Source organism: Convolutriloba macropyga, chromosome 7 (assembly GCF_964194025.1).
Source record: "Convolutriloba macropyga chromosome 7, txConMacr16.3, whole genome shotgun sequence".
NCBI classification, from domain to species: domain Eukaryota; kingdom Metazoa; phylum Xenacoelomorpha; order Acoela; family Convolutidae; genus Convolutriloba; species Convolutriloba macropyga.
The window spans coordinates 28,359,711-28,385,332 of record NC_134474.1 but is presented as its reverse complement, the minus strand read 5'-3'; the positions used below and the strand labels follow the sequence as shown (position 1 = coordinate 28,385,332).

At 35.6% G+C, this 25,622-nt stretch overlaps 1 protein-coding gene across 1 annotated transcript in view; it reads left to right on the top strand.

Moving 5' to 3' along the window:
• The window catches only part of LOC142343000 (uncharacterized), a 175,788-nt gene that overhangs the window by 26,628 nt on the left and 123,538 nt on the right, over window positions 1–25,622 (top strand). The window contains exons 4-6 of the mRNA XM_075394682.1: window positions 19,923–20,216; window positions 22,993–23,283; window positions 24,138–24,473. Coding sequence (XP_075250797.1) covers window positions 19,923–20,216; window positions 22,993–23,283; window positions 24,138–24,473 — 921 coding nt within the window. The remainder of the gene's footprint in view (window positions 1–19,922; window positions 20,217–22,992; window positions 23,284–24,137; window positions 24,474–25,622) is intronic.

Below are 25,622 nucleotides of genomic sequence, written 5' to 3'. Positions count from 1 at the left end.
GAGGAGAAATTTGCTTGGAATTCTGACTCACTACCAGCCGCAAGTCAATTGATGCCAGATTTGTCTGCAACCAACTTCAGAATACCAGCGTTTGGCTCAGGTTCAACGACAGCAACAACAACATGCATGCAGCAACGGAAAATGAAAGCAGTAGAACAGTTATTGGCCGGTTCAAGCTTCGTAGCAACAGCAACAACGTCACCGGACAACTTCAAGAAGACAAAATACACCCTGGCGCCAAAAAAGGAGGACAACAGGAAACTGTGGAAAACTATTTTATTGGAAAATCTGAAGGGAAACTTAACCTCTCAATTTGTGTTGAGAAAAAATGCTTTTGAGAATAATCAAAAATTATGTTTTATAAAAATCCAATTGCTAAGTCAGTTTCATTGTTATTTTGTTTTGATTTTGTAAAGTGAATTTATTTTTTTGTGTACAAAAAAATTTAGTAGGATCAAAAATATTTTAGTTTTTGAAAATTGCAAAATTTTTGAAAGACTAAAGCCAAGTTGAAAAAAGTTCTTTTCCGAAAATCCGTAAAATGTGACAATATTTGCAAATGAAGAAACTTGTAAACACGTTGTCTGATAGAGCACAATATGTTCTAAAAAATACTTCTCTAACCACATTATTGAGGTGTGCCATCTGTGCCAATTTTTGAGCTTTTTAGGATAAAAGATTTGTTCAAAATAATTGACAAATTTTTAACAAAAACAAAAAAACAATGAAAACAAAAAAGGTGGGTAATTATGTACGCAGACATTTTGCTGAGCGCAAAGTGTTTTACAAAATACCTCTGTTTCACAAATTACCTTCAAAATAAAAATATTACAGGCGCACAATTTTTGGGTCACAGAGAACAAAATGTATGTTCAGCCATATTTTTCGTCATTAATTTTTCACCTTCCAATTGGAAAACTGATTAGAAAACTACTGAAGCGCTTCTTGTAACATTTGATGGTAGTTTTTGTCACAAATTAGAGCCAGTTTACAGCCCTAATGGACTCTTGCCTGAATTTGAGTTTGCTTGAAACAGAATCAGTTTTATTGACCTGCAAATAATTTTTTTTGGAAATTAAATGCAAGATATTTCAAGATACTGAAGCAGAATTGAATTATGACGCTGGAGCTGCAGCAGACGTAAAAAAAGAGTAGCCCTTAACTTCTGCAATAAGGTTTTACATTCGGATTGTTTCTGACTGAACAGTATCTGCCAACGGATTAAAAATTTCAAATGCAAACGGAAATTATACTCACAAAAGTTTTATTGAAACTGAATTTTCTCATAACAAAAATGCAAAAGCCACTTGGCTAGCTTGCCAATGTTAATTATATAGAGATAACCCTAGACCAATTCCAGCAGCTGATGCTAACAGACGATAAGCTCTGGATATACAATCTGCCAATTGTATTTTTAATGGAAAATTAGCTGTAGGTTTTTTTTACTTGCGCTCAATATCTTTTGAGTAGTGGGCGCTGCGAATTTTTTTTCAACGGTCAATAAATGATTATTTATATTTTCAGAGGATGTTGCAAGATCCCACAAAATAAAAATTGTCGAAGCTAATTTGTATGTGACAAAAATGACGTTGAACGATGACGTGATAAATGCAATTGAAAAAATTATACTATCAAGCCAAGCGTCCTATCCTTATTTGGATACAAGAACTAAAATGTTTCTTGCTTCCACTAGCTTTCAATTCTGTAAACAGGAAGATGTTTTCAGCAGGGAGCCAATTAGACGTCTTGTTATATGCCTTAACACATATGAAGCCTTCGTAGGGAGCAAATAACTGTATCATTTCCACTTTCGTTAATTCAATCTGGAGCAGATTTGTGTTTACCGGAATGGACTTCCGGTTGCTGACAGTCCAACATAAAAAAATGATGAGAAAGGCTTTTTATGTTAACACAATATCAGATTTAGCCTACATTGACGATGATAAGGGAATCATATTATTTGAGTACCCCAGCCATTTTATAAGGGCGTTTGATCTCACTAGCACTCAGCAGGATGGGCATGTTTTTTTTTCATCCTGAATTTTTCAATTGTTCAATTTCAATTGAACTCAAGTTTTTTGAGACGCCTGGACAAATAAAAAAAATCATTGTTGATGAGAAAGCGAGAACTATTTTTATCGATTTGGCTCGGAGAGTTTCGAAAAATCATATTCTGACATACTGCTGGATATAGACGAAATATATGAAATAACATCCAGTTTCAAGCATGTAAACTTTTGAAGTACAAATTCTGTTGTGTTTTTGCAGTTGATATTTTTTCCTTAAAATTATGACAGAACAGATTTATTATTGTGAATGTATCCAGTTCGGATTTCATTGGAAATCATTGGTCATTTTTGTGTAGGAAGGATGGCATTTAAATTTTTGCTGATCCGCTTGAATAAAAACTAACATCATTTAAATGTTTGGACAACAGTTTGGCCTCTGCTGCTCTTGATATTCAAAATGTGGATTGCTTAGATATCAAGCAATAGAAACACAAAACTGAGTTTGTCATAATTAGTGATGTTGAATTGATTCGATTTGCGCTTCACATGATGCTCTAACTCTTTTAAGACTCTGCTCAGTTGAATTGTTTTTTTTTAAATTTTTTTTCCTCTTCATACACTAGTCGTACTTCAAAAGTTTACATGCGTGAACCAGGATGTTATTTGGTATATATTGTCTTCATCCATCAACACATTAGAATACATTAGAATACAATACACACAATACATTAGAATAATCTAGCAAAATACCAAATCCGCTCAAAAATATGCCCATTATGGCAGAAAGCACCTGAGTGTGGCCCAGACAAAATTTTTTGAAATCTCTTTAAAATACACTTGCAAATCTATTAGTTTTAGTCTGTTGTTCATTAGAATTCATAATACAACTTTGCGATGATTTCTGGTGGAATTGAAACTGTGAGCTGCTTCCTTGCTTTAGTTGTCGTTGACTGTCTTCATACAAAGTCACGTTGCTGTTTTTGTTGTTGTTGACTTTTTTATTTGCACCTCCGTTATAGAAGTTTAGCAACTGTTTCAGAATTAAGTCTATGCTCAAATTTTTGTTGTTTTCAACCGTCGGAACAAGTTTTTGGAAAATTTCTTCATTCAATTCTAGGGTACTCGAATTGGCGAACAAAATCTTGAAAGTCTTGTGTTGGCAAGGCATTGTGTAGCTTTTTAAAGCTTTGATTTGTCTGAAGACCTAGATACGTCTCATGTATCCACCAAAACTTGATAATTGTTACTTTTCAAAGTGCAAAAGGGGTTTTTAAAATGAACACAGACAGCATAATTTTTTACACAATTTAACTTCCAGTTTTGGTCACAATCTGAAAATTTGAATACCTTCTGAAATTGTTTGATGTAACCCCGCGATCGTTCAAATATTGCTCAAACCCTTTTGATTAATCTGCGGAAGCAGCTGAGGATGATGACGCTGATTCCTATCCAGAATCTTTTTCTGCTAGTATAAGTTTTTTAGCGACCAAATTTTTAGCAGCAGGAGTCTTTTTCCCGTCAAAGTTCGTGAAATTCTTCTGTTGTAAGGGTTAACCTCTGGTCAAATTAATATTCATTGTATTTTTTTATAAATAAATTTCAAAAAGTCATACGTCCCAGTGTTTTCATAGGTTTTGAGAGGATCTCTTATCAAACTGTTTTCTGTTTTAGATAGTTCGAAATAGCAATCATCGTGCTCTTTTTCTTTGCTTGCAGTGAAAGTCATTTGTATCAAATTAACTGGGAAAGTTTCGTTGTACAACGTAGACAATTGCTAGGCATGGGTTGACATATACAATGCACAGTATTCATTGCAAAACGGAAGCGATAGGGTTTTTCAGGTGATTTACATATATCAATGTCTGCAGAAGTCCGTGTAGTTTCCTTATATTTAACTTATCGCGGATTTGTATTCAGAACAACAAAAGCAATTTCTTGGTTGGTCAACATGTACTTGCCAAATCAAACCCATAAACTTACACACAAATACACACGTGTAGTAGTCTCTAACGCCATGAGTTTTAAGGAAACTGATTGATATGAGGGGAATAGGTGTTAGGTGTGGCTGTTATGGTAATTGCGTTGTAACGAGCAAAAGCAGTGCGGTTTAAATTACAGTCAACATGCTCCCCAACTCGAGCAGGCGGAATGCGTGGGATACACGTGTGTGGTCTACATATCCAACTTGAAATTTAATGAAAATTAATGAAAAACACCTGGCGTTCAATTAAATTTTGTGAATACATGTAAAGTTTCATGGCTTGTGTCTAAATCTGTTATAGAGAAAGCAAAAAAGAACATATAATTTATGTTTTCAGTCAAAAGTCAATCCACAAATAGTTAGCCGTTGGGTGTGCCGGTTTCAGATAAAAAAGACTGACAGATCACTGGAACCATTGTTAACTCACATAAACTACACGGGATAAAATCTCTATTCCCCGCTACATTTTATTTTCTTTCATTTTCGAAGTACCAACTCTTTAACTTTGTTGATTTTTGCGAACAAACAATATATCAAAAAGATCCTCTCGCTTGAATGAAAAGCACCTTCAAATCTTTTTCTTGTTCACTTGTCAAAAACATTCGAAGAAAACAATTTGCTTCTCATCTCCAAATTGCGCAAAGCATTCCAAAATTGTTAAGGAAAAAACATTTTGCTTCTTATCTCTTCAAACTTCTTCAAACGCAGAAGTTGCAATGTCTTTCAATATCTTGAGTGATCAAAACACTGTCTGGCAGCGAAAAATTGTGTATCAAACATTTAACGAAATCTTTGTGGTTTTTGTCAAACAGAAAAAAAAAACAAATGAGAAGGAGGAGAATTGGACAACAGTGGAAAATTTCATGATATCCAAAATTTTCATTAATTTCATTGCTACCTTGCAGGACCAAGAGGAGAATGAAGATTGCAGTAGAACCTTTATCTTTTTAGGCGGGTTCGTTCCACCTTTGTCAGTAAAGCATCTTCTTTACCCGTATGACATCGTGACACTGCCAAAAGAAACTCGAACCATTCAATACAAATACGACTGTGACTGCGTGCCCTTTTTCGAAAACCAGTCGGGAGTAGTTTGGACCTCTAATGACCTAACCGGTTTATTGGGCCATCCACATTCACCAGTCACCAAAACCAGGATGTGTTTCAACGCCAACTTCTTATCCTAGTGCCACTGTGGCTCCCGAGAGCTCAAGGTCTCAGTTTTTCCCTGCTACAGAGGAGAAATTTGCTTGGAATTCTGACTCACTACCAGCCGCAAGTCAATTGATGCAGGATCTGTCTGCAACCAACTTCAAAATACCACCGTTTGGCTCAGGTTCAACGACAGCAACAACAATATGATGCATGAAGCAACGGAAAATGAAAGCAGTAGAACAGTTATTGGCCGGTTCAAGCTTCGTAGCAACAGCAACAACATCACCGAACAACTTCGAGAAGCCAACGTACCCCCTCGCGCCAAAAAAGGAGGTCAACTGGACCTTGTGGATAACTATCTTATTGGAAAACCTGAAGGAAAACTTAATCTCTCAACTTGTGTTGTGAAAAACTGCTTTTGAGAATAATCAAAAATTGTGTTTTATAAAAATCCAATTGCTAAGTCAGTTTCATTATTTTGTTTTGATTTTGTAAAAGGAATTTTTTTTGTGTACAAAAAACAATTAGTTAGATTAAAAATATTTTAGTTTTTGAAAACTGCAAAGTTTTTGAAGGACTAAAGCCAAGTTGAAAAAAAATTTTTTTCCGAAAATCTGTAAAATGTGACAATATTTGCAAATGAAGAAACTTGTAAACACGTTGTGTGATAGAGCACAATATGTTCTAAAAATACGCATCTAACCACAGTATTGAGGTGTGGCGTCTTTGCGAACTTCTTAGCTTTTTAGGAGAAAACTTTTGTTCAAAATAATTGACAAATTTTTTGAACAAAAACAAAAAAACAATGAAAACAAAAAAGGTGGGCAATTATGTATGCAGACATTTTGCTGAGAGCAAAGTGTTTTACAAAATGTCTCTGTTTCAAAAAACATCTTCAAAATAAAAATACTACAGGAGCACAATTTTTGGGTCACAGAGAACAACATGTATGTTCAGTCATATTTTTCGTCTTTAACTTGTCACCTTCCAATTGGAAAATTGATTAAAAATTTACTGAAGCGCTTCTTGTAACATTTGATGGCAGTTTTTGTCCTTAATTAGGGCCAGTTTACAGCCCTAATGGACTCATGGCTGAATTTGAGGTTGCTGGAGACATAAACAGTTTTATTGACTTGCAAATATTTTTTTTGGAAATCAAATGCAAGATATTTCAAGATACTGAAGCAGAATTGAATTATGACGCTGGAGCTGTAGCAGAAGTAAACAGAAGAGTCGCCCTTTACTCTTGCAATAAGGTTTTACATTTGGCTCTTTTCTGACTGAACAGTAACTGCCAACAGATTAAAAATTTCAAATGCAAACGGAAATTATGCTCACAAAAGTTTTATTGAAATTTAATTTTCTCATAACAAAAATGCAAAAGCCACTCGGCTAGCTTGCCAAGGTTAATCATACGGAGATAACACTAGAGCAACTACAGCAGTTGATGTTAACAGACAACAGGCTTTGGTTATACAATCTGCCGATTGTATTTTTAATGGAGAATAAGCTGTAGATTTTTTTTACTTGCGATCGATATCTTTTGAGTAGTGGGCGCTGCGAATTTTTTTCAACGGTCAATAAATGATTATTTATAGTTTCAGAAAATGTTGCAAGATCCTACAATATAAAAATTGTCGAAGCTAATTTGTATGTGAGAAAAATGACGTTGAACGATGGCGTGATAAATGCAATTGAAAAAATTATACTACCAAGCCCAGCGTTCAATTCTTATTTGGATACCAGAACTAGCTTTCTACTTCCGATAGCTTTCAAATCTGTAAACAAGAAGATGTTTTCAGCAGGGAGCCAATTAGACGTCTTGTTATATGCCTTAACACATATGAAGCCTTTGTAGGGAGCAAATAAATCTATTATTTCCATTTTCGTTAATGCAATCTGGAGCAGATTTGAGTTTACCGGAATTAACTTCCTGTTGCTGACAGTCCAAAATATAAAAAAATGATGAGAAAGGTTTTTTATGTTAACACAATATCAGATTTAGCCTACATTGACGATGATAAGGGAATCATATTATTTGAGTACCCCTGCCATTTTATAAGGGCGTTTGATCTCACTAGCACTCAGCAGGATTGGCATGTTTTTTTTTCATCCTGAATTTAAAAATTGTTCAATTTCAATTGAACTCAAGTTTTCAGACGCCTGGACACATAAAAAAAATTCATTGTTGGTGAGAAAGCGAGAACTATTTTTATCGATTCGGCTCGGAGAGTTTCAAAAAATTTTAGTCTGTTGTTCATTAGACTTCATAATACAACTTTGCGATGATTTCCGGTGGAGTTGAAAATGTGAGCTGCTTCCTTGCTTTAATTGTCGTTGACTAACTTCATACAAAGTCACGTTGCTTTTGTTGTTGTTGACCTTTTGATTTGCAGCTGCGATAGAGAAGTTTGGCAACTTTTTCCGAATTGAGTGGAAGTCTATGCTCAAATTTTTGTTCCAACCGCTGGAACAAGCTTTCGGAAAATTCCTTTATTCAATTCTAGGGTATTCGAATTGGCGAACAAAATCTTGAAAGTCTTGTAGAGGCAAGGCATTGTATAGCTTTTTAAAGTTTTGATTTGTCTGAAGACCTTGGTACGTCTCATGTATCCACCAAAACTTGATAATAGTTAGTCTTCAAAGTGCAAAAGGGGGTTTCAAACTGAACACACACAGCATAATTTTTAACACAATTTAACTTCCAATTTTTGTCACAATCTGAAAATTTGAACGCCTTCTGAAATTGTTTGATGTAACCCCGCGATCGCTCAAATATTGCTTCAACCGTTTTGAATAATCTGCGGAAACAGCTGAGGATGATGACGCTGATTCCTATTCAAAATCTTTTTCTACTAGTTTAGGTTATGTAGCGACCGTTTTTTAGTTTTAGCAGGAGTCTTTTTTCCCGTCAATTTTTGTGAAATTCATCTGTTGTAAGGGATAACCTCTGTTGAAATTAATATTCATTGTCTTTTTTTATAAAAAAGTTTCAAAAATCATACATTCCGGTGTTTTCATAGGTTTTGAGAGGATCTCTTATCAAACTGTTTTTTGTTTTAGGTAGTTCGGAATACCAATCATCGTGCTGTTTTTCTTTGCTTGCAGTGAATGTCATTTGTATCAAATTAGCTGGGAAAATTTTGTTGTAGAACGTAGTCAATTGCTAGGGATGGGTTAACATATACAATGCACAGTATTCATTGCAAAACGGAAGCGATAAAGTGTTTTCAGGTGATTTACATATATCAATGTCTGCTGAAGTCTGTGCAATTTCCTTATAATTAACTTATCGCGGAGTTATGTTTAGAACAACAAAAGCAATTTCTTAGTTGGTCAACATGTACTTGCCAAATCAAACCCATAAACTTACACACAAATACACACGGGTAGTAGTCCCTAACGCCATGAGTTTTAAGGAAACCGACTGATATGAGGGGAATAGGTGTTAGGTGTGGCTGTTTTGGTAATTGCGTTGTAACGAGCAAAAGCAGTGCGGTTTCAATTACAATCAACATGCTCCCCAACTTGGGCAGGCGGAATGCGTGGGATACACGTGTGTGGTCTACTTATCCAACTTGAAATTTATTGAAAATTAATGAAAAACACCTGGCGTTCAATCAAATTTTGTGAATTTATGTGAAGTTTCATGTCTTGTGTCTAAATCTGTTATAGAGAAAGCAAAAAAGAACATATGTTTTTTTTTCAGTCAAAAGTCAATGCACAAATAGTTGGCCGTTGGGTGTGCCGGGGTCAGATAAGAAAGAATGACAGGTCACTGGAACCATTGTTAACTCACATAAACTACACGGGATAAAATCTCTATTCCCCACTACATTTTATTTTCTTTCATTTTCGAAATACCAACTCTTTAACTTTGTTGATTTTTGCGAACAAATAATATATCAAAAAGATCCTCTCGCTTGAATGAAAAGCACCTTCAAATCTTTTTCTTGTTCACTTGTCAAAAACATTCGAAGAAAACAATTTGCTTCTCATCTCCAAATTGCGCAAAGCATTCCAAAATTGTTAAGGAAAAAACATTTTGCTTCTTATCTCTTCAAACTTCTTCAAACGCAGAAGTTGCAATGTCTTTCAATATCTTGATTGATCAAAACACTGTCTGGCAGCGAAAAATTGTGTATCAAACATTTAACGAAATCTTTGTGGTTTTTGTCCAACAGAAAAGAACAAATGAGAAGGAGGAGAATTGGACAACACTGGAAAACTTCATTATATCCAAAACTTTCATTAATTTCATTGCTACCTTGCAGGACCAAGAGGAGAATGAAGATTGCAGTAGAACCTTTGTCTTTTTAGGCGGGTTCGTTCCACCTTTGTCAGTAAAGCATCTTCTTTACCCGTATGACATCGTGACACTGCCAAAAGAAACTCGAACCATTCAATACAAATACGACTGTGACTGCGTGCCCTTTTTCGAAACCCAGTCGGGATTAAGTTCGGCCTGTAATGACCTAACCGCTTTATGGGGCCTTCCACATTCACCCGCCACCAAAACCAGGATGCGTCTCAACGCCAATTTCTCATCCTAGTGCCACTGTGGTTCCCGAGAACTCAATGTCTCAGTTTTTCACCGCTACAGAGGAGATGTTTTCTTGGAATTGCGACTCACTACCAGCTGCAAGTCAATTGATGCAGGATTTGTCTGCAATCAACTTCAGAATACCACCGTTTGGCTCAGGTTCAACGACAGCAACAACAACCTGCATGAAGCAACGGAAAATGAAAGCAGTAGAACAGTTCTTGGCCGGTTCAAGCTTCGTAGTAACATCCTCGGACAACTTCAAGAAGCCAAAATACACTCTCGCGCCAGAAAAAGAAGGTCAAGTGGACCCTGCGGAAAACCTTTCCATCTTATTGGAAAATCTGAAGGGAAACTTCATCTCTCAATTTGTGTTGTGAAAAAATGCTTCTGAGAATAATCAAAAATTTTGTGTTATATAAAAATCCAATTGCTGAGTCAGTTTCATTGTTATTTTGTTTTGATTTTGTAAAGGGAATTTATTTTTTTGTGTACAAAAAAAATTCAGAAAGATGAAAAATTTTTTAGTTTTTGAAAACTGCAAAATTTTTGAAGGACTAAAGCCAAGTGGAAAAAAGTTTTTTTTTCCAAAAATCTGTAAAATGTGACAAAATTTGCAAATGAAGAAACATGTAAACACGTTGTGTGATAGAGCACAATATGTTCTAAAAAATACGCCTCATTATTGAGGTGTGGCATCTTTGCCAACTTTTGAGCTTTTTAGGAGAAAAATTTTGTTCAAAATAATTGACAAATTTTTGAACAAAAACAAAAAAACAATGAAAACAAAAAAAGTGGGTAAATATGTATGCAGACATTTTGCTGAGCGCAAAGAGTTTTACAAAATACCTTCAAAATAAAAATACTACAGGCACACAATTTTTGGGTCACAGAGAACAACATGTATATTCAGTCATATTTTTTGTCTTTAACTTCTCACCTTCCAATTGGAAAACTGATCAGAAAACTACTGATAATTATCTCATATTATGTGTAAAACATCACGTGGCGAACTTTTGTACGCCAAAAACATTTCTCATATCTGTAACAGGAAAAAAATATTTGTAAAAGAGCAAAAATTTTGTGAAAACTATTAACTTTGAAAATACTTTTTTTGTTTCAGATAATTTGAAAACATTTAACTTTTTAACGTTGCAAGGTTATCCCTATGTTTTTACGACAATTTGAAAGTGTCACTCTAGAAAGACCTCACAAAAAAATTCAGAGAAAAATTTTCAGGTTAATATGATCATTGCCAAAAAAACCCACGGAACGCGGTTTGCGGTTTTCGCAAACACCAGTTTTCAATTGGAAACATTTGGCTGCCAAATGTTTCGAGAAATCGTGTTCCCAAGGTTTTTTCAAAATTCTGCAAAAACTAGTCTTCATAAAACCTCACGTTGTGAAACTTTTATCATAAGCATGATGAAGCTAGATTTTCGTCAAGTACAAATTCCATTAAAAATTGCCAAAAAAAAATAATTTTTCTTCCAATTTTTAGAATTATTTTTTCATGCTTGCAGCAGATTTGTCAATTCTCAATTGATTCTGGTAAAACCTCCAGTAATCACTGATGAGACTTGTTGTATTAATTTTCAACAGCATTGTCAGATTTTTTTCGATGTTTTTTTTACAAAAACTTTTATGATCAATTTTTTATCCATGAGAAGTGGTACGCAGTTCCACATAAGGCTGACTAAACACTTCATTTCATAGAAATTACGCATATGTTGCTCTGGCTATTATGGGAAATATTGTTATTTGACTTTTAACTCAAATTTGCGTAAAACATGATTGTAAGCCCATTAGTCCAGAATACCAAACAGATATGCAAATCAAATTGAATACAACATGACCCACGCTCTCATCGGCAAATGATATAATTTGCATAAAGCAGGTACCTAATTTGCATAAAATGCTATACACCCTCATACGGGATAAAAAATGTTGCTTCTAAATCCTCATCACTCTCCTAGTTTAATCGATTGAGCTGTGATACTTGCGCAGTTATACTTTTCGTACTTGTGTAATGCTTTAGTTTACTAAATGGAGAGAAATTTTGGCCCTAGAATTTCGCTTTGAACATGTTTTTTAATTGAGCCAAACACGACTTGGTTATTTTTTGGAGTGTTGAATGTTTGGTTTAGCTCGAACTCAAAACCATTTTGTCATCAAACTGATTCAACGATGAGTTTCTCATGCAAATTTCGTAACGCCAAATTCACATTTCGCACCTGCCACAACCGTCACCAAGGGAAATTGTATAGTGATGAAGCAGGAGAGAGTGCCAGCGTGACGCTGTGAACTCTGATTTCACATCAAAAGATCTGCGAACTCTCGAACGACCTTGAGGAAACTGACATAATCCGTTAGTGCAATGTTGTCTCTGCTGCTACATGGGCTTTTTTCTAATGAGCGCTTTGCCACAAACATAAGAGATGAACATGGACTGCCCTTGAGAACTAGGGAAGCAAGCAGAAGACGAACAGAGTCCGCTTTTCATGGAAACTTTATATTTTCACTATTGATGGAAAGTAGGACGACCAATATCTCATAGAGTTCATGCTGAACAATAGAGATATCATAACTGACCTTGTAAGCAGCGATGTTTTGAATGCAGCCAAAAAAATTCAGTTCGTTGCGTCTCTGGATCTCTACAAAGAAAAAACGAAAATGACACTGAAGAACAATCTATCGAAATCTCTGCTAGCTCTAAAATGACGGTAGTGTACTTGGATGAACTCTCAAAAAAAGAAGTTCTCAAGAAGTTGAGCACTTTGTTGAATATTTTATTCGTGTTTTCATCACAGGGAAGTAGATTGATTCTGCCCAAAGTAAACAGACTGAAAATCAGGATAGCCGCACTTGCCTCCGTGTATAAATCGACATATATCGTCAATAGCAAAAAGTATGATGTTTATCATACTTGTCTCCCGCTTGCAGAATGTGAGGTGAGCCGGAAACAAATTTTGAGGTTATACCTGCTATTGAAGAAAACTATTTATCACTCTCTGCTGGAGTGTTCATAAATACCTTTGAGTCGGAGGCCGAACAACAAGTACCCATCTTCGAATACATATAATTAATTGACTCGTTTAACTTCATGCTCTAATCACTAGAGTCCTTGGTAGCTGATCTGCCTGACAATAGCTTTGACACTCTACGCTCTCTGTATGAATCTTACTCCGATAGAGTTTTTCAACTTCCCTGCCAAAAAGGTTTTACTGTTATTCCTACATCACAGCAGAACAAGTTTTTGAGGAAAAAGTTTCGCCGTCAATATTTGAATGGAGAAAAATATTGCCTGGCGGTAGAGTCACCATCAGCGATACTGACTACAATCATGCTCGAACAGTATTTTTAAAATTCGGTTGTCAAATACATCGGCTACTACCACGCCCTACATGTAACCTGAGACATTTTGCTCCTGGCGTACGTCTTTGAGTGTTACGGAGATATCTGGTACGGCCTGGACTGCGCACAGTATGATGAAGCGTCAAACTCATCTGGAGACGCCTTCTTCAAGGTATGCAAACCTGACTTGCATTTGCTAACCGAGAGAGAACAACTTGAACTTGCTGAGAACCTGATGCGTGGAAGAGTGTCTTCAAACTATGAGCAAAGACTATTTCAAGCAAACAACTGTAATCTGCTCTACTATGATTCTTCAAAATTGTCTACATATGCGTTGATGCTAGACGCAAATAACCTTTACGGCGTCTTCAGGCAAAACGATATCTTGCCACTGAAGGATTTTGCGCTAGACAATCAAATCAAAAACAATGAAATACTCACAATGCCGTCGATGGCACTGATTGGCTACATCGTTGAAGTTGATACTGATTATCCACACGGAATTCATAAAGTACCTCAAAACTTCCCTCTAGCACTATCCAAGTTGTTGAACATCAAACATTCTTGACTGAGCGGATAACAGAAAAAATTTGAAGGTACAGATGCAATTACCTGGAAAGTCATCTGGGCCAAAACTCGTTCAAATGCTGTTGTCTGAAAACCGCTACACGCTGCATTATTGGCTGGCACAATTCTATCATCAATGGGGCTCAAAATCACAACACCTAATAGGGCAAAAAAGTTTGAGCAAGCTAACTGGATGCGACCTTACATGGTGCCAAAAACAAATCTACGGATTGCTGCCAGTACTGATTTTGGCAAAAGGTTGTGTAAGTGCATGAAAAATTCGGCGTTTGAAAAAGCATGCATGTCCAAAAGGAACCGCGATCAAGTCGTGGTTGTTGGATATGCTCAAAGTCTGTTGCAAAGAACGCAGAATTTTAAATCGTTCAGAATCTTTGGAGAAAGCATGGTTGCAATAAAACTTGCCAAAAATATAGATTTATTGGAATAAACATACTATTGTAGGGGTATGTGTACTTGATCTGGCCGCACTACACTTGTTCTAATTCCACTATACTGTGTTGCAGCCAAATTTTGATTGCAAAGTTCTCCACTCGAATGCTGATTCACTGCTATATCGAATCAATACAACAGACCTTTATGAAGATATACACCGAAAAATTCACACGTTCAACATTTCGACGTTTCTAACTATCCACCAAAGCACCCTATCTTCTCTAAAGTGAACGAATATATCGTCCTGAAATTTATGGACGAGTTGGTCGGCGAGCCTATTCAAGAACTTCGTGCTCTGAAGCCAAAATTTTTCTCATTAATTGGAATTGGTAAATTAGTTTTCGTAACACTCACACGTATCAGTATATAGCTTGCTAGTTGGAATTGTTCTTAATGTCCGATATTTTAATTTAGATGGTGGGTAGGATAAGAAATCAGCTAAAGGGTCACAAAGTTAGCACAACGATAACTGACGAACTGACGCAAGACAGATTCAAACAAGCTGGTCGTTTGATCTTCATGCAAAACCATATAATAGCTTCTGGCAGCTAAAAAATTCATACAGTAACCAATAAAAAAATGTCACTCAATGCTTTCGACGATATTTGACAATGTGATCGATACGCTGCCATTTGGTTGCACAAACATTGTTCACAATCGTTTCTTCGATGGAGACGACAATTTCGATATTAAATCGTTGAGTTCCTGGCCAGGAGAGTCGTACAAAATTGAAAAATAGAGAGAATCGAAAACAACAATTGAAACAAATAATGAGAACGCTGAAAATCATGACCCCGGCTCCGTAAGAACCGCCGCAATCAAAGAGTTTGATATTGATTCTGATAAAAAATTGCTGACAAAAATGATGTTAAAGAAGACTGAACAGAGTCTGACCCGTTAATTGATTATGAAGCGATAGAATCAGACTACTAATTAGCAAACCAAAGCGCTATTTTTTATGGATTTTGACGCTTTCGTACGTGTTTTAATCTCTTATTTTTTAAAAATTCTATTGTCTTTGTTGTAACGTATCATTTCAGCTTAATTGAAATCTACATTGCTAGGTTTTGCCACAAATAAGCAAGGCAAAATGAAAATAGATTGGCTTTCCAATAGTGCAATTCCAACAATAAGCCTACCAGACAAATACATGTAGCGCAATTACACTTTTTTAACATAAAATATCTTCCCTACGTGATCAGGGATCTCCCTGTGCCAAAAGGGTCTAGAAGGATATCCCCCCATCTTCTCCCGTATATACAATAAAACTAATAGAACTGTTGTTTTTCTTTTAATATACAAAACAGTACTGTTGAAAATTTTTGGCTAATTTTTTGGCTAAATATTTCAAAATCATGAGTTTTTCATCAACAATTGAGCAAAAATAAGCTTCTTTAGTCCACTTTGATTAAGTTTGTTGGAAGTACACTGCAAAAAACAACAAATAAACCCTAATGCACAGTATGATGGAGCGTCAAACTCAACTGGAGACGCCTTTTTCAAGGTATGCAAACCTGACTTGCATTTGCTAACCGAGAGAGATCAACATGACATTGTTGAGAACGTGATGCGCGGAAAAGTGTCCTCAATCTATGGGCAACGACTATTTCAAGCAAAAAACTGTCATCTGCCCTACTATGATCCTTCAAAATTGTCTACATATGCGTTGATGCTAGACGCAAATATCCTTTACGGCGGTTTCATGCAAAACAATCACTTGTCACTGAAGAATTTTGCGCTAGACCCTCAAATCAAAAACAATGAAATACTCACAATGCCGTCGATGGCACTGATTGGCTACATCGTTGAAGTTGATATTGATTTTCCACACGAAATTCATGAAGTACGTCAAAATTTCCCTCTGGCATCATCCAAGTTATTGAACATCAAACATTCCTAACTGAGCGGATACCAGAACAATTTGAAGATACAGATACAATTACCTGGAAAATCATCTGGGCCAAAACTCGTTCAACCGTTGTCTGAAAACCGCTACACGCTGCATTATTGGCTGGCACATTTCTATCATCAATGGGGCTCAAAACCACTCATAGGGCAATAAAGTTTGAGCAAGCTAACTGGATGCGACCTTACCTGGTGCTAAATACAAATCTACGGTATTTTGCCAGTACTGCTTTTGGCGAAAGGTTGTGCAAGCGCATGAATAATTCGGCGTTTGAAAAAGCATCCATGTCCAAAAGGAACAGCGATCAATTTGTGATTGTTGGATATGCTCAATGTGTGCTACAAAGAACGCAGAACTTTGAATCGTTCAGAATCTTTGGAGAAAGCATGGCTGCAATAAAAATTACCCAAAAAATGAATTTACTGGAATAAACATACTATTGTAGGGGCCTGCGTTTTTGATCTGGCCGCACTACACATGTTCCAATTCCACTGTAGTGTGATGCAGCCAAATTTTGATTGCAAAGTTCTCCACTCGAATGCTGATTCACTGCTATATCGAATCAATACAACAGACCTTTATGAAGATATACACCAAAAACTTTACACGTTCAACATTTCGACGTTTCTAACTATCCACCACAGCACCCTATCTTCACCAAAGTGAATGAATATATCGTCCTGAAATTTAAGGACGAGTTGGTCGGCGAGCCTATTCAAGAACTTCGTGCTCTGAAGCCAAAATTTTTCTCATTAATTGGAATTGGTAAATTAGTTTTCGTAACACTCACACGTATCAGTATATAGCTTGCTAGTTGGAATTGTTCTTAATGTCCGATATTTTAATTTAGATGGTGGGTAGGATAAGAAATCAGCTAAAGGGGTCACAAAGTTAGCGCAACGATAACTGACGCAAGACAGATTCAAACAAACTGTTCGTTTGATGTCAACGCAAAACCATATAACAGCTTCTAGCAGCCACCAACTTCTTACAGTAACCAATAATAAAATGTCACTCAATGCTTTCGACGATAAATGATACATATGTGACAGTTAGATCGATACGGTGCCATTTGGTCGCACAAATATTGTTCACAATCGTTTCTTCCACGGAGACGACAATTTCGATATCAAATCTTTGAGTTCCTGGTCAGGAGAGTCGTATAAAATTGAAAACTTGAGAGAATCGAAAACAACAATTGAAACAAATAATGACAACGCTGAAATGCCTGACCCCGGCTCCGTAAGAACCGCCGCAATCAAAGAGTTTGATATTGATTCTGACAAAATTGCTGACAAAAATGATGTCGAAGAAGACTGAACAGAGTATTACCCGTTTATTGATTATGAAGCGATAGAATCAGACTACTAATTAGCAAACCAAAGCGCTATTTTCTATGGATTTTGACGCTTTCGTGCGTCTTTTATTCTCTTATTTATAAAAATTCTATTGTCTTTGATGTAACGTATAAATTCAGCTTAATTTAAATCTACCTTGCTAGGTTTTGCCACAACTAAGCACGGCAAAAGGAAACTAGAATGGCTTTCCAATAGTGCAATACCAACAATAAGCCTACCAGAAAAAATACATGTAGCGCAATTACACTTTCTTATCATAAAAGATCTTCCCTACGTGATCAGGGATCTCCCTGTGCCAAAAGAATCTCGAAGGATATCCCCCAATCTTCTCCCGAATATACAATAATACTAGTAGAACTGTTGTTTTTTCAATATACAAAACAATACTGTTGAAAATTTTTGGCCAAAATTCTGTCTAAAAATTTCAAAATCCTGAGTTTTCATCAAAAAATTAGCAAAAAAAAGCTTCTTTAGTCCACTTTGATTAACCTTGTTAGAATTACACACCAAAAAACAACGAATAAACTCTAATTAACACTTGTTAAAATACAAAAGGAGCTAGTGGTACTTCCAACTCAGTTGAGAGTAGTCTGGAATTGAAATTTGGCCGTTTTTTTTATTATCTTTACTCTATGATAATCAACAACGCAGCATTTATATATAATATTTAAATAGCAATTTATCTAGATCTGTAACATTCGAAACAATTGAGTGTTCTTAATGGACGAACAGCAATAGCAAAGCTGGTTTTGGTCAAATTTTACACTGTTTCAATCCAAAAGAAATTCGGATTGTAACCAGTCGGTCATTTTTTAAAAAAATTTCAACCTTTTTTTGTTAATTGAAGAACATAACAAGTCAAATCAAAGCTCATTGTCGGTAGGTCCAAAAAACTTCATGAACAGATATAAATTTATATATGCAGTTTCTCCACTGGAAAAACTATGGTCGTTTTGATTTTTAAAAGTGTTTTTGTTTTATAAATTAACAGTGGTTTATTGAACTTTGCCACAACGTTTCTCTTAAATTGATCAACTTGTAGCCTAATGTCAGCAAAGAGAGAATGCTTCTTCTTCCCCTGTTTTCTACTGAATTAGACTTTAATCTGTTTTGCGGTTTATGATTGGCAATTCACATTCTACTTTAGTGGCCTTCCAAATACGGAGGAATTGAACTTATAAAAGTCTTCAGTGGCAAAGATTATGGTTTTAACGGGTTAGGCACCCCCTTTCTCCGAGAATTTGTTTTCACTTTCATTCGTAAATAACAATCGTTTTACTTTGTCTTTTTGATGGCATGAAATTTTCCAGAAAATTACAGTTCTCATTAGTTTTTATAAACGAAAAAATGAGACTATTTTCTGATTTGAGTGGGTAGTTGATGGCTTCATGCCTTCAAAAACAATTGTTTTCAAAATTTAAAAAACTTCACTTTTTTTCTCTTTTTGTCTATTTGTTAGCTACTCTGGTTAAATAAAAATCGACAATTTTGTTGTGTTAGGAATGTGCAATTGTACAAAGTCTAATGTTTTTAAAAAATTCGTTATGATTTTACGGGCTTCAACACTTTTTTTGCATAAAAAGTAAACTAATTTTTGATATTTGTCTATATTTGACGCTCTTTGTTGTAGTCCTTAGATATACTGTGAAAAGTTTTAGGTGTCTTTTGGACGAAAGGAACGAACCTATTTAATTACTTCAATTTGTAGCCAATGGCTTTCATGACTTTGAAAAAATTGTCTTTGAAAAACACAAATATACTACTCAATTTTTCGCTTTTATCTCTTTTTTTGTGTTCTTGTTACCCATTCTCATTAATGAGAGGTCGCATACCATATTAATCGAAGAAGGCTCAATTGAACATATGTTGAGTGGCAAAATATGGCTTTACGGCTTCGACAGCTTTTTCTTGCATGTTTTCAATGAATTTCAGTTTGTTGCCTTTGTTGCCTCTATTTGTTTTTTTTTGTAACCTTATAAAGATTGAATAATGACCTCCTATAGAGGAGAATGAGAACACAAACATTTTGGATGGTTTCAGTTGCAATCTAATGGTTTTCATTACTTTAAAATTAAATGTTTTTAATGCGTTTTTTGTATTTTGTCTAATTGTTACCGAGTCTTATTATGGAGTGGTCCCATATCTTTCCTAGTGAAGTACAAGTTCATTTGTTGAGTTTCAATTTATCTGACGCTATTTCGACCTTGTTAATAAAAAAAGTGGACATAAAGTTTTGGATGTAATTAATGTTTGTTGTTATTGTTGTTTGATTTTGTTGTTCGTCTTGACTTGCTTTCTTAATAATGGCTGAGCTCATCAATTTAATGCAGCATTTTGTACTCCAATGAGTTTGTTGCGTTTGAGGCAATCTTTTTGTTCATACACATTTCTTTTGGAAAATACTTGAATTTTGGGGGTTTTCTATCTGTTCCTCATTTGGTAGAAAATTATGCCAAAATTGTGGATGAGCGGGGTCGGAACTTTATGTGCAAACGCACATTACCGAGCCTCTTTGTTATATTGCGTGATCAATATTTTCTTTTCGACATTTGTGCAAAAGACGGGTGATCAGAGGTTGCTATTATGATGTTTTTTGTAGTACCAGGAGCTCTCGCCGTCTCAAGTATCACAGCCTCTACAACTTCGATTACCATCGACGGGACCGGCATATCTCCAGCAACAGGCGCAGGCATCATTGACAAATATTTAGTTACAGCTGTATCTAATGTTCCATCTTACAGTGGAACCGAAAAATTGGTCACAGAAGATACAATTATCGGTGGTCTTTCAGAAGAGACCAGTTACGTCATTTCGATACAGTCTATCAAAACAGGATGTGTACAGGGTGATATTTCGGGTGACGAAGTAAATGTAACGGCAACCACGATACGATGTAAGTTTGAGTTAATTATGGGAACCGTTATCTCTACCCACTCGGTCAATTTTTATCATCAGGTCGGTATCCTCCAAGATTGACCTATTTACATGCGCCTTTAAAAATTATTTAAAAAAATTGTAATAGAAATTCCGATCTCTTATAAGTTAATAAAAGCCATTATCGCAGCCTGGGTCGCAGTTTGTTTCGAAAAATTATGTGTAAGAAATGTGCTAAAAGCTGCCAAAAAAATCTTTTTCATCAAATAACTTTCATCCACTTTTCTTGAATTTTTAACGCTATTCTGACTATCTTCACAATTTGTACTGCACTTATCTTTGGAAAACAATGGTTGTGTTTTTAAAAGATAAATTTTTATATTTTCGCTGGATCCAGAGCAGTTGTGACATGACGTCTTTTGCAAAAACAAAAACATTAGTTTGCTCACATATAATACTTCAGTTTCAAAAGCGAAGAAGGCAGATTGGATATAAGACGCAAAATTTGAGACGCTAAATTTATTATACGCAGATGAACAATAGTTTAGAAAATATCTGTTATGCCGCATTGTCAAAGACAATATAGCACCCGAAAAAGCTTTAAATTGTCTTTAAAATTAACAAGGAGGCTCAGCAATGTGCGTTCACAATTAAAGTTCCGCCCCGCTCATCCACTTTATTGACTTAATTGTTTACCCAATCAATGTGGAAGAGATAGAAAACATTCAAAAATTCACATATTGTTCAGCAAACTGCTATAGGAATAAATTCATGCCGCATTAGATTACATATGAGAACCTGCCACTGACGCAAATATGAGACTAGACAAACTTAAATTTCAAATAACAACAACATTATTTGATACCAAAAGTCTCCCGATGTCTATATTTGAAGAAACATAATATTAAAATCAAAATGGCATCTGATGAAACGTAAACATTACAAATTAAGCTATGCTACGCAAATAAGTCGTAGCACCTGCCCTTAATGAGACTCTGTAACAATTTGGAAAAAAAAGAAGCAGAAAGAGCAAAGTTCAAAAAAATGTATTTTTGAAAACCATTATTTTCTAAGTGAATAAATTCATTAAGTATCAACAGAAATCATTAAAAATGAACAAATATTCCTCTTGAGGTGTAATTGTGGGAACGATAGAGACCTCTTCAATTTTACTTCTTGAGAAAGCCTTGAGACATCTCATTATTCATATAATGACATACAACAACAAGAAGAACAAAAAAGTCAGTCCATTTAAAAAAATAAAATGATTTAACAAGAAAACAGTGTCGCAGCCGTTAAAACTATAAGCAATTCAATGAGAACATTCAGTAGGTTCAATTCCTAATTCCTATTCGTTTGTTTTAAACATTGTTTTTACTGCGAAAAGTAGTATTTTTCTTGGGTTTTGTACTTTCAGTTTTGAATATGATTTAATTACTAAGGCTAGAAAACTAGAAGTTGCTGGAGTCAAATTCTATCATAGAAAATATTCGTATGTCTCTCTCCTGCTCTGTTGGTTGGTGTTTATTTCCTTCATTTTCTCGTTTACGTTTTATCACTCCTACACTATCTTTCTCTCTCTCTCTCTCTCTCTCTCTCTCTCTCTCTCTTTCTCTCTTCTTAACTCTATTGTTGATGCTGCGCTTCAGCTGCTGTTTTGTGGCGTGATGTCATCATCTTTTACCTTCACCTCACACCCCTCCAATAATCTAAAGCTAGTCACTAAACCGTGGCTAGCTACTGACGAAGCCAACCACTCGCCAGTCGTTTGAGAGCAATTCGCCCGACGTTAGTCGGTTATGATGAAAATCTTAGTTTTTTGTTATTTTGAAAGTTTTGGCAATTAACAGTTAGTTTTGTATCTTTGTTCGGCGTCAAATATTTGGAAGCTCACGTAATTTTTCTTTGCAAAAAGTTAAAGAATTCAATGTAGATTCTTTTAGGAATCGCAGTTTTTTATTAACAGTTTAACAATTTCGTTCTGCTCCTAGTCCATTTTTTAGGGGTTATCAACTTTCTTTTTTGCCAGAATTTATTAAGAATGGTCCAAAAAAATTATAGAAATTACATTAATGGCAATAAACCCAAAACAAAAACACAAGCGGACTAAAAATAAAGAACCTGAATGTGATAATCTTTCTCAGTCGAAGATAAGATGAGAATAAGATGGAAACAGCGTTTTGAAACATGAACATTTTTCTCATATTTTCCATGAGTTTATAGAACCAATGGGTCTGTTATTTTTTTAACAAATCGCATAACAATTTTCGAGGTTTCTGGTTTTTAAACAAAGCTAACCTTTTCTTGAGCTCTGAAGCGAACATAGTTCTCGACATTGAGTGATCATAAGTATGCAACCAAAAATAACTTATGTTACTGTTATAAATCCGATAGAATAGAGTTAATTAATTGAACCATGCCAACAGGCGTAGTTAGTGAAAAAGCATCGATTACAGTTATAAAAACTTTAGGCGTGCTTTTTGAAGTTAGTAAGCTTCACAAGTGCCATTTTTGTTAGTAAACTCAAGGGTTGCAACTAAAACACTTGAAATCTAAAATCTAAACTAACATAGTTATTGTTCTGAGAACATCATTGTGCAAGGAATCCAAGAGATCTCATTAAGATTTCAGATCTTTCCCGCTGATATCTGGGAAATGGGAGGAAAACCTTCGCGGGGATTTTAGCGGGAATCTTAAAGAGAATTGTAAGATGGTTAAGATTGAATTATATGCCACATTTCCCGATAGACATAAACTATAAATTGAATCGTTGTTATATTGGTTTCTTCTTTCAGCAACTCCGACAGCGGTATTATCTGTGAACAATAATGGAAGCGACTACTACGAGGACAAAGTGGTGATCGACACTGTGTCTCTCAGTCCAGGCTCCTTCAACAATTACTCAGTTTATGCCTCTCCAGAGCCTGCCAGCGGTTACTCTAACTTGACTAATCTAGCAGTTTCCGATTCCAACCTCGACCTAGGAGGACTGGAAGCAGGAACCGCATATACCATCACTGCTGTCCTAGTTTACGAATCTTTGGGCAGTTTATTCACAGTTAATGCAACTGCTTCAACCTGCACTTGTAAGATGTCGATAAATACACGAACTTTGGTGCCCTGCTTTTTCACCCCCTGCTTTTTGTTTAACCCCCTATCACTTCACCTCGATTAGTTCACCCCCTCTATCATTTCACCTCGATTTTAATCATTTATATAACTGGTACACTATTAACGTTGGTACTATAATAATTTGGCCAATAGCCATAGCCTCAGCGGCATATATAACTTTGACTTGAATCAATCACAACCAAACATAGGATTAATTAACCACGTAATTATGCTTGTAACACATGCTTTTAACTGATAATCTGCGGGGCAAAATGATATGGTGTTAAGATATGTGGGATTAAATGAAACTGGTTGAAGAGAAGTCGAACCCAACTGTTTTTCCTTTCGTCAGATAAAATAGACCACAATTATATGCGATCTTTTTACAACTTATCGCAAAAAACTGCCGCTTTTAATGACCGCTAAGCACTCCGCTAAAAATTTTTTCAACTGTTTTTTTGTACCATGCTTGGTTTAATTTGTCTGCAGGACATGATGTTTTACAGTTATTCAAAGCTCTAGTAGAAGATCGATTAGTCAGGCGGAAAAACGCAATAAAAACTTGTAGCAAATTCTTATAGCGTTTTCATATTTCCGATATAGTGGAGCTTATTGAAAATAAGACAATTTCTATTTTAGCAGCTCTCTTTAGAAACATCTCTGGTTGCAATCTATCGATTGTCTGGATCTGGCCCCCTCCCTTCCAGCATATAACTTTTGCTGCAGAGGGGCACATGTGCTATTTTTTTACAAGTAAAGGCATAAATTGTAATCGGTAGGCATAGGAATAATGGAGGGGGACACAATAGATCCAATTGTTTTTTAACAGTGCCTGCTGATCCGGACTTCACTGGCGTGACAGTTGGACCAACAAACGGGACCAGCACCAATGAGATTAAAGTGTCACCCAGTACCTCTGCCAACGTCTCTGTTTCGCAGGGCTCCATTCACAAATACAAGCTTGAGTTTGTTGATGGTGCGAACTTGTCGACTTTGACTAGTCAAGGAGGTTCCGTTGATAATTCAGAACAAAATATCAATGCTGACATGACCATTACGCTTCCGACCGCTGCCACTGCATACGAATTCTCATTCAAGTCCATTTTCAGTTGTGGAAACGTTGATTTGATAGGAAATGGACTTGTAAATATAACCCGATGCACAGGTTAGTCATTGTTGAAAAATATTAAGATCAATAAAGCAGATGATCACTCATAATCTTGCTTATAAGCAAAAAATTTTTTAAAAGTTTAGCAGTATAGTAGTGAAGAATCATTACTGAAGTTCCGAAATGAAATGGAGCGAAGCCCTTACTGGCGACGTTATGGCGTTTTTTTTGTAATCAAAAATCTTTCCAATCATATTTACTTTCAAAACTACTGGTCAAATTGTTTGTTGCCCTGTCAAAGAGTAGTGAGTGAGAAACAAGTATACGTTAGAGTATAGTTCTGGGAAACCTAAGGCAATTAGAGCTCAGAGCCGAAGGCGCTTGCACCCGAGGCTGAGCTCGAACTGCCGAAGGCTTCCCAGAATTATACTCTAACTTATTTAGTCCCCAATTTTGCAGTTCAAAACTCAAAGAGATAATTCAATTATAATTTATAGTCATATTGCAATTCTGGTGAAGCCAACAATTGAATAATCGTTCAACCCAAATAATATTTTTTTCGAATTCCTTGATAATTTTGTAGGAGCGAATGGATCGCAGAGGTCGTCAGCCGGCTCTGTTATGTCACTATCATTGTCACTCTTTATGGTTCTTAGAAAAATGAGCAATTTATAAAAATATTACCTTGAATTGACTCATTCATAGACCTTAAAAAAGTCCTCTTTGCCGAAGTTGTTATATTTTGTGACTGTTTCTTGTTTTCATTTGTCTCAAATAATTATCTTTGAAAAGTTTATGCTTCCAATAAACATGCCTTAAGGCTTTCAAGAGTTTTTTCCAAGGAGTTTGTCCAGTTGATTGCTCATTTTATACAATTTTGGAAGGCTGAAATCTTCGAGACAGGTGTAAAAAGTGAGCGAAGAACTGAGTAAGTTCAAAGTCTAGTGTGATATGAAACGTAAAAAAAGTGAGACGCTTTAAAAAGTATGAAATAAGGACTTCTTGTTTGATAAATTTTTCAAATTAGTGATCGAGCCTAACTTTATTGTTGATTTTCTTCAACAGCGAAATTGAGGTCTAAAGGAACAAATTTAAAGACCCTCAAAAACGTTCCCACTTTTTTTCAATTCTCCGATAAATCACTTAAAAATTGGGTGTTTAAAAAAAACACTTTTTTTCGAGAATTTTTTTCACGCTTTCTTTAAA